The sequence below is a fragment of the Nipponia nippon genome, unplaced genomic scaffold, assembly GCF_047370975.1.
Source record: "Nipponia nippon isolate SJK-2023a ecotype South Korea unplaced genomic scaffold, ASM4737097v1 scaffold_19, whole genome shotgun sequence".
Taxonomy (NCBI): domain Eukaryota; kingdom Metazoa; phylum Chordata; class Aves; order Pelecaniformes; family Threskiornithidae; genus Nipponia; species Nipponia nippon.
The window spans coordinates 1,600,429-1,619,357 of NW_028262335.1; the positions used below are offsets into that span (position 1 = coordinate 1,600,429).

At 52.4% G+C, this 18,929-nt stretch overlaps 1 protein-coding gene and 1 long non-coding RNA gene across 8 annotated transcripts in view; one reads left to right on the forward strand and one right to left on the reverse strand.

Annotated features, from left to right (window-relative positions):
• Positions 1 to 14,537, forward strand: part of SPEN (spen family transcriptional repressor) — a 68,214-nt gene extending 53,677 nt beyond the window's left edge. For 4 of the 7 annotated variants that reach the window (XM_087755666.1, XM_087755671.1, XM_087755669.1 and 1 more), the window contains 5 exons: positions 1,770 to 9,687; positions 10,296 to 10,709; positions 11,587 to 11,781; positions 12,319 to 12,477; positions 13,234 to 14,537. In XM_087755666.1, coding sequence (XP_087611792.1) covers positions 1,770 to 9,687; positions 10,296 to 10,709; positions 11,587 to 11,781; positions 12,319 to 12,477; positions 13,234 to 13,365 — 8,818 coding nt within the window. In that variant the 3' untranslated portion in view covers positions 13,366 to 14,537. The remainder of the gene's footprint in view (positions 1 to 1,769; positions 9,688 to 10,295; positions 10,710 to 11,586; positions 11,782 to 12,318; positions 12,478 to 13,233) is intronic. The other 3 variants (XM_087755668.1, XM_087755672.1, XM_087755670.1) reach the window with 1 other exon arrangement.
• On the reverse strand, positions 13,386 to 15,859 carry LOC148056006 (uncharacterized). Its single transcript, XR_015704404.1, has 2 exons — positions 14,705 to 15,859; positions 13,386 to 14,070 (listed from the first exon to the last, which is right to left on the reverse strand). It is a non-coding gene; the product is annotated as an uncharacterized LOC148056006 (long non-coding RNA).
• Positions 15,860 to 18,929: the final 3,070 nt, after the last annotated feature.

Consider the following 18,929-nt stretch of genomic DNA (forward strand, 5'->3'; position numbering starts at 1 on the left):
AAGCACTCCGCATTTTGTGCTTTTTTTTCTCCGGTGGCTGAATAAACATCCATGTTTTTATTACTAATGACTATGGTGAAGGCTGAAAAGAAAAGCATTTTCTTTTTGTGTGGGTGCATTTCTCTTACCTTCGGAGGCTGGCTTAATTGTCAGGGTTCTGGTTTACCTATGAATAAGCCCAGCGTGACACTGATTGTATCTGTGAGCTAGATGAACTCAATGTTTTTTTGCAGCAAAATAGATTGGTCTAACATCTATGCAAAATTGCCAGATTTAAAAGCAAGGAGGGTTTAGAAATTGGCAATCAGGATTTGCATAATGGAAATAAATGTGTGCGTTCCCCAGTCCTTGCCGGATGTTGTGATGTGCCAGCCAGCAGTCAGTAATAATTTCCTCTGAACCACACCAAATTCAGAAAAGAGAAGTGCATTATTGGATGTCTTTTACCGCACAGGAGTCAGCTGGGCTTGTCTTCACCGTGAAATAATTCAGAGCAGAACACTGATTTCTGGAACAACGTGATACTTGGGTACACGTTAGTCTTGTTTTTCCTTTTCTGTCATTATGCTCACACAGTCATTACGAGATACTTAGGAATAATGAATCACGGAGTGATCGAGGGAGCTCTGCAGTGAGCCTTGTAATTCTGCATCTTCTAGTCCTCCTCTGAGCTCCTCCTGGCAGTTCACACTCCCGTGCAATCATGCTAAGATCTGCACTAACCAGGTTCTCTTAGGTCGTAGTTGTAGCCAGTCTAAATAGGACCCAAAGGAAAAAAAAAAAAACGCCAAAAACCATGATTAATTTTTTTAACTTCACAGCCGCCTTTCACAGTGTCCCACTTCACTTGCAGAATGGGGTTTTTGTCTTCCATGTTTTGTTTCTTTGTGTTCCGTTTTCAATTTTGTACATTTCTTAAAGTGTGGAAGTTGTCAGCTTTTAACATAAAACATAAACTGTGAAGCCAAATAAACGTATGTGAAATGGAGTATGCAAAACACTCTGTGATGGTGGAGAATTGGAGCACCAGCTCCATGCCACCCCTCTGCCAGAGAGGCATGTTGAGTGTTTTAAATGGCTTATTTTTGCCGTTTGGAGGTATTTGAGTTAATATCGCTAATTGCTTGACTTACTTGCTGAATGCTGCCCATGAATTCACCCGCTCTCATAAACAACCTGATTTTTTTTTTTTTGTTGACTTGGTCTGTAAATAGGCAACGTCAGCATGTCACATGCAGCGAAAGAGCTAATTTTGGAATTAAATGATCACTTACAGAGTTTAGCATTTTAAAAGAAATCTTATTAGCACTTTACTGCTTAGTAATGGAGAGGTTCCAGCCTTGGGTTTTGACTTGACTGATGTTTTCAGAGGTGGGTTTCAGGTTCTTGAGACGGGGCGGTCTTCACCCTGACAGGCTGCGCGTGGGTGTCCAGGTGCAGTGTAGGTTTTACTTCAATTTAATGCAATATTTGAATTTGGCAAAAATGAAGCAGTGAGGATGGCGAAAAGATACTTGGCAGAGGTGTCACGAAATGACCGATTAACTGCATACGGTATTTGATAAGCTAACAAAGCGTTTAATCCACTGCGCGCCGATTCGTTGTTGCTAAATCTCTGTATGCAGCTGTGTACAGTTGCCTCGATGCGCATATAAAGAAATTATCATATAAAGAAATTATCATAAAATGATTCCCCCACATAGCAAAGAACGTGTTAACGCAGTACGTCGGTTGAGAAGGAATAGTAATCTGTTTATTCTTATATTTAGCAGAGATGAAAGAAGAGGATCTTACGAATACGCCCCTGATCGTACTTACTATGAGACTGTTCGGACGCCAGGGACGTATCCTGAAGATCCTCGGCGAGAATACCCAGCTCGAGGCAGAGAATTTTACGCAGAGTGGGATCCCTACCAAGGAGACTACTATGACCCACGATACTACGACGACCCACGCGAGTACAGGGATTACAGGGGCGATCCATACGAGCAGGACATAAGGGAGTACAGTTACAGGCAACGGGAGAGAGAGAGGGAGAGGGAACGGTTTGAATCCGATCGGGACAGAGACCACGAACGGAGACCAATTGAACGGAGCCAGAGTCCGACGCACTCCAGGCGTCCGCAGAGCCCTGGAGCGTCTCCCTCGCAATCGGAAAGGCTGCAGAGCGATTCGGAGAGGAGGATTTACAGCAGGTCATCGGATCGCAGTGGCAGCTGCAGCTCTTTGTCTCCTCCACGATACGATAAGCTCGACAAAGCCCGCGTGGAACGTTATGCAAAAAACGAAAAAACAGAGAAAGAGCGTGCTTTCGACCAGGAGAGGGTCGACAAGGAGAAACGCTTGGTGAGAAAGGAGAAGCCGGAAAAATTAGAAAAGGAGAAAACCGATAAGCAAAAACGGAAAGCAAAAATCCATTCACCCAGCTCTCAGTCTTCTGAAACGGATCAAGAGAATGAGAGAGAGCCCAGCCCTGAAAAACTGAAGGGCAATAGTAAACAAAGTAAAGAGAGAGGTGACAAAGAAGGGACAGCTAAAAACCGCCTGGAACTAATGCCCTGCGTTGTGTTGACCCGAGTAAAAGAAAAGGAAGGGAAAGTTATTGATCAGCCCGCTTTGGAGAAACTGAGAGCAAAGCTTGATAACGACACTATGAAGTCCCCGCTTCTTGAACAAAAAACACAGACATCTCAAGCTGAGCAAACCAAGTCTGATCAGTCCAAACTGGAACCTGTCAGAACCAAGGTACAAAAAGAGAAAGCCCTTGCCAGTCACGTAGAAGTGGTGGATAAGGAGGGAAAACTGAAACCCAAAAAGCACTTGAAGACAGAGCAAACTTCTGAGGGGGCCAACGCGGTAGATTTAGACAAGTTGGAGGCTCGTAAAAGACGTTTTGCCGATGCAAATCTGAAACCTGACAGGCAAAAACTGGAAGTAAAAAGAAGCAGCCAAGATGAGGAAGATGCACGCATGGTTTTGAAAAAGCAGCTTGATGCAACGGCTTCATCTAGAGAAGCGACAATGTTAAGGGAAGGAGAATTGGAGAGAAAACCCCTGAGGAAGGAGATGCTTAAAAGGGAATCGAAAAAGCTCAAACTGGAAAGACTTATTCCTGTTACCAGTCCCAAAGAAATTCAGGAGACTCTTAATGTTGGCATGCGTCCCACCCTAGATCTGCAGGCGAGGCTAATGGACGCAGCCGATGAACCGGTGGAAGTTCAGGAACTCTCTTCTAAAAAACTGAATCCAGTAAAACCCCAGCATAAACAGGTACAGCTACTAGATGACCAGGGAACAGAGAGAGAAGATGCAAGGAAGAATTACTCTGGTCTTCCTGAAGACACACCTGACCATAAACTTGGCCAAGAGAAACCTCAGTCAGCTGATACGGAGGAGAAAATTGGCATTGACATCGACCACACGCAAAGCTACAGGAAACAAATGGAGCAAAGTCGCAGGTTAAAACAGCAGCTGGAAATGGAGATAGCGAAGTCTGAGAAGTTCGGCAGTCCAAAGAAAGACGTGGATGAATACGAAAGACGGAGCTTGGTCCACGAGGTGGGAAAACCTCCGCAAGATGTCACCGATGACTCTCCACCAAGTAAAAGGAAAAAGACTGACCAGTTTGACTTTGAAATTAGCACTAAAAGAGAAAGAAACTACAGAAGTTCTCGTCAGGTGAGTGAGGACTCGGAAAGGACGTCCTGTTCCCCTAGTATCAGACACTTCCCTTTCCACGAAGACGACGACACGCTCGATTCTCCGAGGCTAATGCCATTAAAGGAAACCAAAGAATCGCCTAAAATAGAAGAAAAGGGTCTTTCATACTCCAACATGACTGTGAGGGAGGATTCACTGAAATTTAATCCTTACGATTCTAGCAGAAGGGAGCAGATGGCAGAAATGGCTAAAATAAAGCTATCCGTGCTGAGTTCTGAAGATGACTCGAGTAGGTGGGAAACACAAGTGAAGCAGGAGCCCGGTAGAGTTGATATCAGCTTTCCAAGCAGCATCGTCAAAAGAGACAGCATACGCAAGCGGTCTGTCCGAGACCTGGAACCCGGGGAGGTGCCTTCAGATTCGGATGATGACAGCGAAAACAAGCCCCATTCCCCGAAAGCCTCGTCCTTGTTAGAGAGTTCCAGGTTGTCTTTTTTATTAAGGGACAGAGAAGAGAAGTTACGTGAAAGAGAGGAAAGACTGTCAAGTTCCTTAGAAAGAAACAAATTTTACTCTTTTGCGTTGGACAAGACAATCACACCAGACACAAAGGCCTTGCTTGAAAGAGCTAAATCTCTCTCTTCGTCCAGAGAAGAAAACTGGTCCTTTCTAGACTGGGATTCACGATTTGCTAGTTTTAGAAACAATAAAGACAAAGAGAAGGTTGACTCTGCTCCGAGACCAATTCCGTCTTGGTATATGAAAAAGAAAAAAATCAGGACCGATTCAGAAGGTGGAAAACTGGATGATAAGAAAGAAGATCATAAAGAGGAGGAACAAGAGAGACAGGAACTGTTTGCTTCTCGGTTTTTGCATAGTTCAATCTTTGAACAGGACTCCAAGCGCCTGCAGCATTTAGAGAGAAAAGACGATGATCTCGACTTCATTTCTGGTAGATTGTATGGGAGACAGTCTTCCTCCGATGGGACTAACAGCGCGGCTGATTTGGTGCAAGAACCGGTGGTTCTCTTCCACAGTAGATTTATTGAACTAACACGAATGCAGCAGAAAGAAAAGGAGAAAGATCAGAAACCAAAAGAAGTGGAAAAACAGGAAGATAAAGAAAACCGGCCGAAAACACCAGAAACGGTTCCTGATAGTAAAGAACCAGAACATAAAACTTCCTCAGCGGTTGCTCCCTCTTCGGTTGCTGTCCTACCGCAGGAACCAGCACCGGTTGCTTCTGAGAAGGTAGCAAACGAAAAGGTAGCGGTGGAAACAGCTTCTGTAAAAGAAGAAAAAACGTCTGAACCTGCTTCTACAACAGAGGAACAAAAACCTTTCCCTGAACTTGCTGCTCCTGTCAAAATCGAACCACCCGAGCAAACCGAACCCCCGCCAGTCGTAGAAGCTAGTAAAGAAGTTGTTGCTACAACCCTGCCACCGGAGGAAGATGCTGTGGCAACAGAGCATCCTTCATACTTGGATACCAAGCCTCCTACTCCTGGAGCTTCATTAGACATCAGTGTAGATCCAGAACCTGAAGCCCCCCAGTTGATTCCACCTCCTTCCAAGCTAGTTCAGAAGTCCGATGAGGCTGCTGAACCTAAAGAAGAAAATCCTCCGCCTTCTGCCAACGCTGACGCTAGTGCGAGTCAAAAGGTAGAGGCGGCTGCTGAGGTCCTGCCGCCCGTTTCTGACAACGATATGGAAGTCGAACCTCCGGTTGTTGTAAAAGATAAAAAGTCCTACAAGAGTAAACGCTCCAAGACTCCCGTGCAGTCGGCTGCAGCTAATGTCACCGAAAAGCCCGTCACGAGGAAGAGCGAAAGAATTGACCGTGAGAAACTCAAAAGGTCGAGCTCTCCTCGTGGGGAGACGCAGAAGCTTTCCGAATTGAAAGTGGAGGCGGAGAAGGTTTCGAGGAATGCTGCTAAATCCCCTAGTTCTGCTGCAGAGCCGGAAAACGTGGAGCCGAGCTTGCCAATAGGCCGGACTAGGCGCAGAAACGTACGGTCAGTCTACGCTACCACGGGGGACAATGAAGGCCCATCTCCGGTGAAGGACTCCATGGAGGTCACTAGATCCACCAGGAAGAGAGGGGAAAAGGAACCGCAGGAAACAGTGACAACCGTTCCTACGACCCCAAGGAGGGGAAGACCTCCGAAAACCCGCCGTAAGCCAGAGGAAGACATCTCTCCAATAAAGACAGAACCGGTACAGCAAGAGGTGGAGGAGGCTGAAACTAAAGATGCTGTGGAAGCTCCTAAGCCTGCAGAAGGCTGGAGGTCTCCTAGGTCCCAGAAGCTAACACACAGTCACTCATCAGCTGCTACCAGCCAACAAGGGAAGAAAGGGAAGAACGAACCGAAAGCCGATACCTCGGCTGAATCTGAAGATGCTGCTGAAAGAAGCGGTCAGGAATCGAGCATCGGTGACAACAGCAATAAAGCAAAAGCCACTGAGAAAGAGCCGGCAGCGAGCGAGCAGAAACGTGATAGGAAAGAACTGGAAGTGGAGAAAAATCAGCTAGAAATCCCCACGGTTGAGATCATTGAGAAGAAGCCAGTGCCAGAAAAGGTTACGAAATCCAAAAGGGGAAGGTATAAAAATACCAAAACTGTCGTAGATAAAGCATCTGTGTGTCTCAAAAATGTAGAAATACGCCTCAACGTGGACGAAGTCAAGGGCGCCTTGCGGCCGACTGAGGAGGAGGCAGAGCCGGTGGCGGTGTCACCGTCCAAAATGAAGAGCCCCCAAAAAGAGGACATCTTGCCACCCCATTTTGCTAAGAATGAGGTAGAAGATTCATTCCCAGAAACGGAAAAAGAGGTGATACGGGAACCAAAGCAGTCCCCCGAAGCTGCCCAGTTAGCAAAACAGATCGAACTCGAGCAGGCTGTGGAGAATATCGCAAAGCTCACCGAAACTCCTCCGTCAATTGCTGCCTACAAAGAGCCGACGGCAGATGTGCCTGAAGTTCGTCAGGAGGAGGAAGGAGATAAACCCACACATCAGGCTAGTGAAACGGAGCTGGCAGCGGCCATCGGCTCCATCATCAATGATATTTCTGGGGAGACGGAAAGCTTTCCTGCACCCCCAACGTATCCCGCTGAATCGGAGGCTGAAATCCCCGCAGAGCCCATGGTGTTACCGTCCCCTCGGGAGGAGATGGAGCCAGAGACTGATCAGGCTGTGAATAATATCCTAGAAACTGAGGCTGCCGTCGAGCCCACGGTGCAGCCGGTACCCAGCTCTGCCCCGTCGGCAGTAGAGACGGAGAGCAAGGAGGCCGAAGTCAGCTTCAGCGAATCTTCCAACTCTGCGCAGGAGGCCGAGACCTTGCAGGAGGCTGAAGTTGCTCGGAAGGAAAAGGGCCGTCAGAAAACCACGCGGCAGAGGCGCAAAAGGAGCACGGGCAGAAAGGGCGACGCCGTTGAAGTCAACGCCTTCGAGCCGGAGAGGGTGCAGAGCAAGTCGCCCACCACCAACGAAGTAAAGACAAAACCCGAAGAAGCCTCGAAGGAGGAAAAGCAAACTAAAACCGCGGCTCAGGTGTCAATGGAGCCAAGCGCTTCCGACACCGGCAAGGCTGCAGCCGCTGAGGTTGTGGCTGTGCACGAAGCCGTCGCTGAGAGCAGCACCTCTCCGAAAGCGCCCGCTCCGGCTCCTCTGGACCTGGCCACCCCGCCGGTTCCCCTCGATGAGGGGAGTCAGAGCGGGTTCAAGATACGGTCGCCCATGGAGAACGCGCCCATCACGCCGCCGAGCGCCCCAAATGCAGCCCTTCCTGCCGTCCCTTCGGCAGCGGCCAAGCTGCCCACCCCGGTGCCCGCCACGATCGTCCCACTTCACTCCGCTGCTGCCAAGGTGCCAGAGTGGATGGTAAGGCATGAGGAACCCCGTGCCCGTTCCACGCCCCCGCCCGCTCTCCCACCGGACACAAAGGCATCAGATATCGATACAAACTCCAGCACTTTGAGGAAGATACTCATGGAGCCCAAGTACGTCTCTGCAACGAGCATAACCTCCACGCACGTGACGACGACGCACGCCGAGCCGGTGAGCGCACCTCGTTTGGAGGATGCACCCCTCCACCCCGCGGTAGAGGCCATAAAACCAGTTTCGGAGGAGAAGCCGGCAGTTCCCGTCACCAACGCCTTGGACCCACCGGTGGCCGAAGCACCGGTTTTCAGCGAGAAGGAAAAGATAAGTACCGTGATTGCTCCCAAAGCCACCTCTGTTATAAGCAGGATGCCCCACAGCGTGGACCTGGAGGAGGCTCCGAGGATCACCTTGGTGAAGCAAGCTCCCCAAACCCAGACGTGTCTCGTCAACGCCCCCTCGCCAAAATTTAAGCAGAGGTCAAGCACAAATGATAACAGTAGGTTTCATCCGGGATCGATGTCTATTATCGAGGAGAGGCCTGTAGAGACTGGGTCCAGTCCGGGGCTGCGGGTCAACACCTCGGAGGGTGTCGTGCTTCTGAGTTACTCGGGGCAGAAGACGGAAGGCCCTCAGCGAATTAGTGCCAAGATCAGCCAGATTCCCCCAGCCAGCGCTGTCGACATAGAGTTTCAGCAGTCTGTATCCAAGTCTCAGATTAAACAGGAACCTATCACGCCATCTCAGCCGACGCCGAAAGGCTCCCAGACCTCGGCAGGCTACGGGACTGTTTCCACCCATTCTTCTTTGGTACTAGGAACACAACCTTATAATACATCGCCCGTCATCTCCTCTGTTAAACAAGAGCGCACTGCACTGGAGAAGTCCGACTCATCCCACCTTTCTGTCCAGACGCCAGCGTCTCAGCCCGGTAAAGTCCTCACGCAGACTGTAAACACTCCACCCGTACTCGTCCACAACCAGATGGTTGTGAACAAAAAACTGTCCGATCCAGCTGCTCTGAAAGTGGAGACCAAGACTCTGCAACCCTCCAACTTGAGTCCTGGAGTTAGTCCTCACCACCCTTCCCTCTCTGGGAAAATGCATTCGGAAGCAAACCACGTCAGCTCGGGACCCAGCACCCCAACTGACCGGGCTATTTCCCACTTGGGGGTCACCAAACAGGAGCCGCACTCGCCGCGTACTAGCGGGCACTCGCCGTCACCGTTCCCCCGGGCTTGTCATCCCGGCAGTACCTCGTCTCCGGCTTTATCGAGCAGTACCCCAGTCATGTTGGCGCCGGGAATTCCCGTTCCTCAGTACATATCCAGCATGCACCCCGAGCAATCTGTTATCATGCCCCCTCACAGTGTAACACAGACTGTGTCCCTGGGCCATCTGTCCCAAGGCGAGGTGAGAATGAACACCCCTCCTCTCTCCGGCATCCCTTACGGCATCCGCCCGGAAGCGCTCCACTCCCCCCGAGCTGCTCTGCAACCCCAGATAGAGATCAAACCTCAGCGATCCAGCACGCCCCAGCCAGCTCCGATACGGGACATAGTCATGCCTCCTCTGTCTTCTCAGCACGCCCCCGAGGAGGAGATGCACTACCACCACACCACGGTGTGCAGGGGACCAGCCCCCGTTCAGTCCGACGTGCTGGTGATGCAGCCAGATTACCGCATGCACCCCACGAGCATCAGGCTCGACCAGTACAACGTCCCCCGGGACGTCAGGATGATCATGCACCCGCACATGGCTGCCGTGGGCGAGCACCACTCGGAAACGAGACAATCCCGAACGCCTGAAGGGGCTGTGAAAACTCCCCCCGTCAGTAAGACCCCGCAGCCCGGAAAAGAGACGCCAAAATCCTCCGAAGGCAAGATGGCACACTCTCCTCACAGCGAACCCCGGCTCCTCAGCGTCCCCTCCAGCAGCCAGCTGCCTGGACTGCCTTTGACGCAGCCGGTGGTGGTACCGCACGGGGTACAGATCATGCACCCCGCGGGGAGCTCCTTTCACGATTATCGGTCTGTGTATGGCGACATGAGGAATTACCATACAGCGGCACAGCTTGGGCATCCTCAGTTCCCGGGCGCCTCGCCAATCGGGTTGCCTTCCCGGAGCATGACCCCATCTCAGGTGAGAAATAAAACCCTTTCTTCTCTTTCTACCTGAAATCTGGAGCGCTTTGAGCTAATTAAAGCCCCGGCACGGCTCTGCGGGGCCACAGAAGCCGAGTTTAGCTGTCTGTGGTTAGTCTCCAAGCCCTGCACAAGTTCATAGCCCAAGAGGAGCTATTCTTGTTTGGGAAATGGGGTTTGAACGCTGCTTAGCATTAGAGGAGGCTAAAAAAACACATTTTCTTCACTACTGTAGGACTCCAGCCAGAAGGTGTGAAGCTGCCTACGGGTTTCTAGATGCAGAGGTGTTGGGGGGAGAATTATCAGCGTCGAGGTGGCGCGTGGGTCAGGCATCCCTGGACGGATGGCGTGGCTAAGGCTGGGCTCGGGGCGGGATCCGGGGGATGCGTTTCAGCTCTCAGGTGTCAGAGGCTGCTGGGGTGGCTTTGGAAGGGGAGGCTGGTCCAGGCACCGCCGCAGCAGGGCTGGTTTGGTCATTCGGAGATGCACTCAGATTTCTCCACCTGCAATCTGGTGGTGTCCTGGCAGCCTTATCGTTGAATGAACAAGTTCTGATATGCCCGTGGCCTCAAATCTTTCCTTTTTCCCCCACCGCCTGCTTCCCAGGGTCTACCGGAGGGTGAACACTCGCACCCCAGCCAGCCGGTACGCAGCAAGACTCCTCAGATCCCCCAGGATCCCAAGGGCCCGCCGGCAGCAGGACCCGAACAGAGTCACCACCCCAATGTAAATAGGCATGCGGCACCGATAGACCCTCACGTCCACCTTCAGAGGGCACAAGCGGACACGGGCCAGACCTCCTACCCTTCGCCCGTTGCCATTTCGATGAAACAGGAGCTTCCGTCACCGCACCAACCTCAGGCGGTTCCCAAGCAATCCATGTTTATTCCGACGACGTCGGGTCCTGGGGCCCCGCCGGGGCTGCCCCTCAATCGCCCTGAGCCCCAGTCCGCTCTCAAACAGGAGCCATCTCCTCACCCCGTTTCGCAGAGACCTGTGGATATGGTTCAGCTTCTGACGGTAAGTATCGCTCCATCGTCTTCTCCTGGCCGAGTAGCCGTGTGCTCCTCGTCCGGGGAGAAATAATCAGGTTCTGTATAGCTTGTCTCACCTGTGGCACCAAAATCTGACCTCTCTTGCGTCAAATGCTTCGGATGTAGAGAAGGCGATCGATCGTCTGTCTGCTTTCTGGGCTGTTACTCTCCCCGGTGAATTTTAGCTGTGTTCACGGTTACGTGGCATTTCCCGGTCTCAAGATAAGGTGCTGTTAATGCAGAGCAGCCCCTGTGTCTCTCATCGTGGTTTCAGACAGCCTGCAGGCACAGGCAGGCAGTGCTGCATCATTTTTAGAGTCAGCTGTTTCTTGGGAAGGTTTTCTTCACAGGCAGGAAAGAGTGATGGTGTATTTAATTTAAAGAAAATAAAGCCTGGAGACTGAGGAGGAGGGAGATAGCGAGGAACAGGCACCGACGAGGAACTTGGAGTTGCGTTCAGCGCCGAGTATTTCCCGTATAACCTTGAGCAACTCTCCTGCTGCTGCTGTTTCTCAATTCTCCCGTTCGTAAAGGAGAAAATAGCGTTTGGTAACAGCCCCGCTCTGCCTCGCGCTGTGTGGGAGGCTGAAAGATTGGGAAGTGCTCTGATGTTACGATGAAGGGAGCCACCCAAGCGTCTTAGCCAGCTGGAAGAAAAAGGACTGAATTACTGATTTAGCAGGACCTAACGCAAGCCCGTACGAGGAGTAATAAGATGTTACATCTGTACCGAGTCCTTAAAGCAAAGCGGTGGTGTCTTAATCGCCTGTGAAAGTATCGGAGGCAAACGAGCCGCTCAGTCGGGATTTAAGATCCCCCTCTCCTTCATTTACGTTCAATATTTCTTTCCCCTCTCTTTCCAGAAATACCCGATTGTCTGGCAGGGCCTTTTGGCTCTAAAAAACGACACGGCCGCTGTTCAGCTCCACTTTGTCTCCGGTAATAACGTCTTGGCGCACCGGTCCCTGCCAGCGCCGGAGGGAGGACCGCCGCTGAGAATCGCTCAGCGCATGCGACTGGAGGCTTCGCAGCTGGAGGGCGTCGCGCGCAGGATGATGGTGAGGGGTGGGGACGGGGGGAGGATGCGTGTTTGGGAAGAGCCTAATATCTATTATTAACAGCTGGGCTGGTCCTACCAGCCGTGTAACAAAAAAACCACCGCTTCTCCCAGAAACTTCAGCTCTCGTTGCTCGTGTCGCGTTATTTTGGGATTCTGGTAATAGCTGTGCGATTCCTTCGTCCCAAAGAGCGTGAAATACAGATTGCAAGTCGTGAGCCATAGGTATTACTCTGCATTCATAGAAAAGGGAACAGCCGAGTTGGGAAACCTTTGAAGTCACCCGTCCCTCGGCCCTGGAACAGATTCCTGCTGGCTCTGACACGTCTGAGTAAGGGGAAGGTGGAATTCAGGCGGCCGTAGAAATGAGTAGTTCTCAGTCCTTCTCACCGCCTAGGCTGGCCGAGCTTTCAGCACATCTTCTGTAACTTCGAAGGGGTTCAAAGAGAGGATTTGCCGCTGCGGATAATGAACGTCTGTCAGGAACGGGCCTGTTCCCAGCAAACATTTGACTTAATTACTGTTATTTTCTTTCCAGGTGGAGAGCGATTACTGCCTATTACTGGCCTTGCCTTGTGGCCGAGACCAGGAAGACGTAGTGAATCAGACTGAGTCACTTAAGGCTGCGTTCATCAGCTACCTGCAGGCTAAGCAAGCCGCAGGAATCATCAACGTTCCCAACCCCGGCTCTAATCAGGTATTGGCAGGGTGAAACACCGTAGATAAACTAAATCGATAGATAATGGGACCTACCGCCTTCCGCCCCGGGTCTTCGCTTAAGATTGTAGTTGAGGTGCCTGGTTTTATCGTTGAAACGAACCCCCCGCGTTCACCGTGCCGGCTTGTTACATCGCCAATCAAAACGCACCGACGTAATTGATATAATTACTGAAGATGAACTGCAAAGCCAAAAAAAAAAAAAACCCAAATGTATGTTCAGTTTGTTCACAGCCCTACATCTTCGGTTGAAAACAAACCAAACCCATTTTCCACCTCTTTTCCTGCATTGGAAGTAGAGTCCTTGTCTCTTCCTCACATCATAGCCTGATTTTTCCAGGACACTCGGAGTTTTCTTGCTCTTTGCCGCATAAAGACAAAACTTGGGTTTGGCGATGAGGAGCCTTTATTCCAGATGCGTTGCTGCATCGAAGCAAATTTAATCTGTTCCCTGGGTGGAAACGGCCCAGAATGAGCAGTCGGTGCTCCGAGCGACCACTGAAATGATAATTAATGGGATTTTTTTTTTGTCTTTTGCTATAAAACCAGCCAGCTCTTACATCCCTGGTGTAGAAAAACTCCCCACCTTGGAACAGTCTCGCCTTTTTTATACAAGCGTGCCCATTTATGAGCCTTTAAGCACCCCAAAAATCATCTGAATGTCCCATTTTAAAACATCTGAGGCCAGCCCTCGCCCCGCTTTGTCTCTCATCCGTGTTTCTTTTCTCCCTCGCAGCCTGCCTACGTTCTGCAGATCTTCCCACCCTGCGAATTTTCGGAAAGCCACCTGTCCCGCCTAGCCCCGGACCTCCTCGCCAGCATCTCCAACATCTCTCCTCACCTGATGATTGTCATCGCGTCGGTATGAGCTGTTTACCGGTTACTGACTTTATTTTTTTGTTTTTTTCCAAGGCCCTGCAGCAAAAAAAAAAAAAAAAAAAAAAAAAAAAGCCCACAAAAACCACCAAAAAAGAAAAAATTAAAATAAAAATAAACAAAAAGAGAGAGAGAAAGGAATGAAACAAGAGAATGCTGCCAGACTACCAGCCTCCTGCCCTAACCGGCCTCGATCAAACTGTCGCTGGGTAGCGCTCCCGCTACCCTGTATGTTTACATATTGCTTTAGCTTACGGACAACTGATGCACTCAGCAGGCGGACTGGTATTGGGTTTCTGTGCCTCCTTTTGGGGAAAAGAGAAAGGATGGCTTATTTTTTTTAACAAAAAAAAAAGGAAAAAAATAAAAAAGAACCTGAACTGCCTTTGCACTAAATTAGTGACTCGGACCTTTGCACAGTTGGAGACACGCTGTGACGTTCTGGATGTCTTGACACACATTAACATGCGCCGTGGACTAAACGCAGGACCTGGGGACTTCTGCTGAAATTTGTGGGTCAAGGATCATTTCACACATTATCTTTTTTTATTTTTATTTTATTGGTTGTTTTTTTTTTTTCTGTTTTTGGGGTCTTTTGTTTGTTTGTTTGTTTTATTTTTTCTGGATGTGAACCTTCCTCTCCTCCACTTGCCCCTGCTGCAGCCGTCTTCTCTTCATCTGGGATGTACAGTTTACACTGAAAAAAAAAAAAAAAGAAAATAGAAAACGAAAAAAAAACAAAAAACAAAAGGGAGAGCTATTTTCCTTCCTGGTGGGATATGCAGAACTCAGTGGGTGTGTGTATATATAAATATATATATAATATATATAAATATATATAATACTGACTTTAAAAAAAAAAAAAAATCAAATCCCCACAACATACATTTTTTTTTAATCTGTGCCAAAAATGTGTTTTCAGAGAAAATCTTATTTTCATACTCAGACTTTGTATTGTCACTCATTTGTAAGTGCGCTTCATTTAAACATGCCCCCCTCGTCTCATGAGCTGTGGAAGTGTTATACACTTGTACAAAGACTTGCGGCCCCCCGTGCCCCCCCTCGCCTTCCCTAACACTTATTAATTTATGGAACTGTTTTTTTTTTTTCTCAGCGCAGTTTTGTTTTGTGTGTCCATTGGATTACAAACTTTATTAAAAAATACAAAACACCTCGGCGCCCGGATCTCGTCCCTCGGCCGCGCGGGAGGGGGCGGGGGGAGAGCGGGAGGAGGGTTGGGGGCTCCCCCCAGGCGTCGCCACCAATCTCTTGTTTCAAAAAAAAAAAAAAAAGAAGGAAAAAAAGATAATTTTATCAGCGGAAACTCAAACCTTTGTTTATTTTCCTTCGCGTGGGGTAAATAATTTGTTGAAAACCAAAGTTGCCATTTTTTTTTCCCGCTTTCCATTTCCATACGCGCCAACTGCTTGCAAAACAATCCCTGAATTTTGATATTCGCTGTCCTTTAAAAAAACAAGAGCCGGACTTCACGGTTTTCACCGCTTTTCCACCCAAAAGCGCGCTGGGCTTTGGCGCGGGAGGGAGGCGACGCCAGGAGCTGGGGGGAGCCACCGGAACCCTCGGTTCATCGCCATCGCTGGTGCGAATGGGTTAAAATTGCGAAGAAAGGGTAAAAAAGGAGATTGAGGAGAAAAGCGGGGCTCTGGACCCCGCCGGAGCGGCCAGCGGGGTTCTGGGGTGAAGGAGAGGGGAGACCCCCGCCCCGGCGAGGGCGAGCGGGGCTGGAGGCAGGGGAGAGCCCTTTTGGGGCAAAAAAAGGACAAAAAGGTGCTGCTGGGGGCCCAGGATCGGGGCGGGGGGGGGAGCCGGGGGCTGGGGGCTCGGCTGGGGACCCCCCACGGGGGGGAGGTCCTGGGGTCCGGATTGGGCCTTGGGGCCCCCCCAGGACCCAGGGGGTGGGATGGAGGCAGGAGGGATGGACGGACAGACGGATGGCTGCACATCCAGCTGGACGCACAGACGAGTGCACGTCCAGCTGGACTCGCAGCACAACCAGACAGACCGATGGACACAGGGCCGGTTGCAGGTACACCTGGATGTACAGGCGGTGTTGCAGCCATCCAGACACACAGACAGTTGTATGTACAGAGAGACAGAGGGACAGTTGGACGTCCAGCTGGACACACGGATGGTCGCCTCTGCAGCTGGACACATGGAGAGCTGTACATACCACTGGACACATGGACAATTGTATGTCCAGCAGGACACACGGACCGTTGTACGTCCAGCCAGACACACGGACCATTGTACGTCCAGCCAGATAGATGGATAGTTGTACGTCCAGCCAGATAGATGGATAGTTGTACGGACAGCCGGACAGTTGCACGTACAGCCGGACAGTTGCACGTCCAGCCGCCCCCTTGCGCCTTTGCCCCCCCCGAGTCCCCATGTCCGTCTGTCCGTGCCCCTGGAGCCGGGATCGGGCCTGAACACCCCCCCCCCCCCCAGAGGCCTGGGGTGGGAGACGGACACATGGACGGGGCATGGACAGACGGACACATGGGCAGTGTTTGGGGGTAATGGGCCCAATCCTGGGCACGCGTGGGGGCGGGGCAGGGGTGTGAGGGGGGTGGGGCGGGGGCGGGGCGGGGGCGGGGCGGGGGTGTGAAATCGCTGGTTTTCGGAGCGGGGCCTTGGGGCAAAAACCCCATTTTTGGGGCATTTGAGTTGGGGGGTGGAGGGGTAAGGGGGCAGCTGTACGTCCAACTGTCCAGCTGTCCAACTGGACGTGCAACTGTCCGGCTGGATGTCCAACTGTCCAGCTGGACGTCCAACTGTCCAGCGGGACGTCCATCTGTCCGGCTGGACGTCCAACTGTCCATCTATCTGGCTGGACGTACAATGGTCCGTGTGTCTGGCTGGACGTACAACTCTCTGTCCGTACGCCTCTGTGTGTCTATCTGCAGGGTCACCCGTCCGTGTGTCTGTCCCACCGCGTTACTCACCCAGGGCACAGGAGGGACAGAGCAGGGGTTGCGCATCCAGCCGGACACACGGACGGTTGCACATTCAGACAGTTGGACAGCTGTACGTCCAGCGGAGGCATGGATCATTGTGCGTCTGGCCGGACACACGGACAGCTGTTCGTCCAGCCAGACACACGGACGGTTGTACGGACAGACGGACACATGGACGGTTGCACATCCAGCTGGACTCATGGACAGTTGTACGGCCAGACAGACAGATGGATAGTTGGACGTCCAACTGGAGACAGGGGTCATTGTACATCTGGCCGGACACACAGACAGCTGTACGTACCACTGGACACACGGACAGTTGTATGTCCAGCCGGGCACACGGACCATTGTACGTCCAGCCAGATAGATGGATAGTTGTACAGACAGCCGGACAGTTGGACGTCCAGCCGGACAGTTGCACGTACAGTTGGACAGCTGGACAGTTGTACGTACAGCCGGACAGCTGCCCGCCCAGCCGCCCCCTCACCCCTCCACCCCCCAACTCAAATGCCCCAAAAATGGGGTTTTTGCCCCAAGGCCCCGCTCCGAAAACCAGCGATTTCACACCCCCGCCCCGCCCCCGCCCCGCCCCTGCCCCGCCCCCCTCACACCCCTGCCCCGCCCCCACGCGTGCCCAGGATTGGGCCCATTACCCCCAAACACTGCCCATGTGTCCATCTGTCCATGCCCCGTCCATGTGTCCGTCTCCCACCCCAGGCCTCGGGGGGGGGGGGGGGCAAAGGGCCCCATCCTGGGCACGTGTGGGGGTGGGGCAGGGGTGTGAGGGGGTGGGGCGGGGGCGGGGCGGGGGCGGGGCGGGGGTGTGAAATCGCTGGTTTTTGGAGCGGGGCCTTGGGGCAAAAAACCCCATTTTTGGGGCATTTGAGCTGGGGGGTGGAGGGCTGAGGGGGCGGCTGTCCGGCTGTACGTCCAACTGGACGTGCAACTGTCCGGCTGTACGTACAACTTTCCGGTTGCATGTACGGCTGTCTGGCTGTACGTGCAACTGTCTGGCTGTACGTGCAACTGTCCATGTCTACAGATGGATGTGCAACTGTCCATCTGTCCGGTTGTACATACAACTGTCCAGCTGAATGTGCAATGGTCCGTGTGCCCTGCTGGACATACAACTGTCCGTGTGTCCAGTGGTACGTACAGCAGTCTGTGTGTCCGGCCAGATGTACAATGACCCCTGTCTCCAGTTGGACGTCCAACTATCCATCTGTCTGTCTGGCCGTACAACTGTCCATGAGTCCAGCTGGATGTGCAACCGTCCATGTGTCCGTCTGTCCGTACAACCGTCCGTGTGTCTGGCTGGACGAACAGCTGTCCGTGTGTCCGGCCAGACGCACAATGATCCATGCCTCCGCTGGACGTACAGCTGTCCAACTGTCTGAATGTGCAACCGTCCGTGTGTCCGGCTGGATGCGCAACCCCTGCTCTGTCCCTCCTGTGCCCTGGGTGAGTAACGCGGTGGGACAGACACACGGACGGGTGACCCTGCAGATAGACACACAGAGGCGTACGGACAGAGAGTTGTACGTCCAGCCAGACACACGGACCATTGTACGTCCAGCCAGATAGATGGACAGTTGGACGTCCAGCCGGACAGATGGACGTCCCGCTGGACAGTTGGACGTCCAGCTGGACAGTTGGACATCCAGCCGGACAGTTGCACATCCAGTTGGACAGCTGGACAGTTGGACGTACAGCTGCCCCCTTACCCCTCCACCCCCCAACTCAAATGCCCCAAAAATGGGGTTTTTGCCCCAAGGCCCCGCTCCAAAAACCAGCGATTTCACACCCCCGCCCCGCCCCCGCCCCGCCCCCGCCCCACCCCCTCACACCCCTGCCCCGCCCCCACGCGTGCCCAGGATTGGGCCCATTATCCCCAAACACTGCCCATGCCCTGTCCATGTGTCCGTCTCCCACCCCAGGCCTCGGGGGGGGGTGGGGTGGGGGGGGGGCAAAGGGCCCCATCCTGGGCACGTGTGGGGGCGGGGCAGGGGTGTGAGGGGGTGGGGCGGGGGCGGGGCGGGGGCGGGGCGGGGGTGTGAAATCGCTGGTTTTTGGAGCGGGGCCTTGGGGCAAAAACCCCATTTTTGGGGCATTTGAGCTGGGGGGTGGAGGGGTGAGGGGGCGGCTGTCCGGCTGTACATACAACTGTCCAGCTGTCCAACTGTACGTGCAACTGTCCGGCTGGACGTCCAACTATCCATCTATCTGGCTGGACGTACAATGGTCCATGTGTCCGGCTGGACATACAGCTGTCCATGTGTCCAGTGGTACGTACAGCTGTCTGTGTGTCCGGCTGGATGTATCACATCCATGTGTCCAGTGGTACATACAGCTGTCTTTGTGTCCAGCTGCAGGGGTGACCATCTGTGTGTCCAGCTGGACGTCCAACTGTCCATCTCTCTGTCTGGATGTACAACTGTATGTGTGTGTCCGTCTGTCCGTACAACCGTCCGTGTGTCTGGCTGGACGTACAGCTGTCCGTGTGTCCGGCCAGACGCACAATGATCCATGCCTCCGCTGGACGTACAGCTGTCCAACTGTCTGAATGTGCAACCGTCCG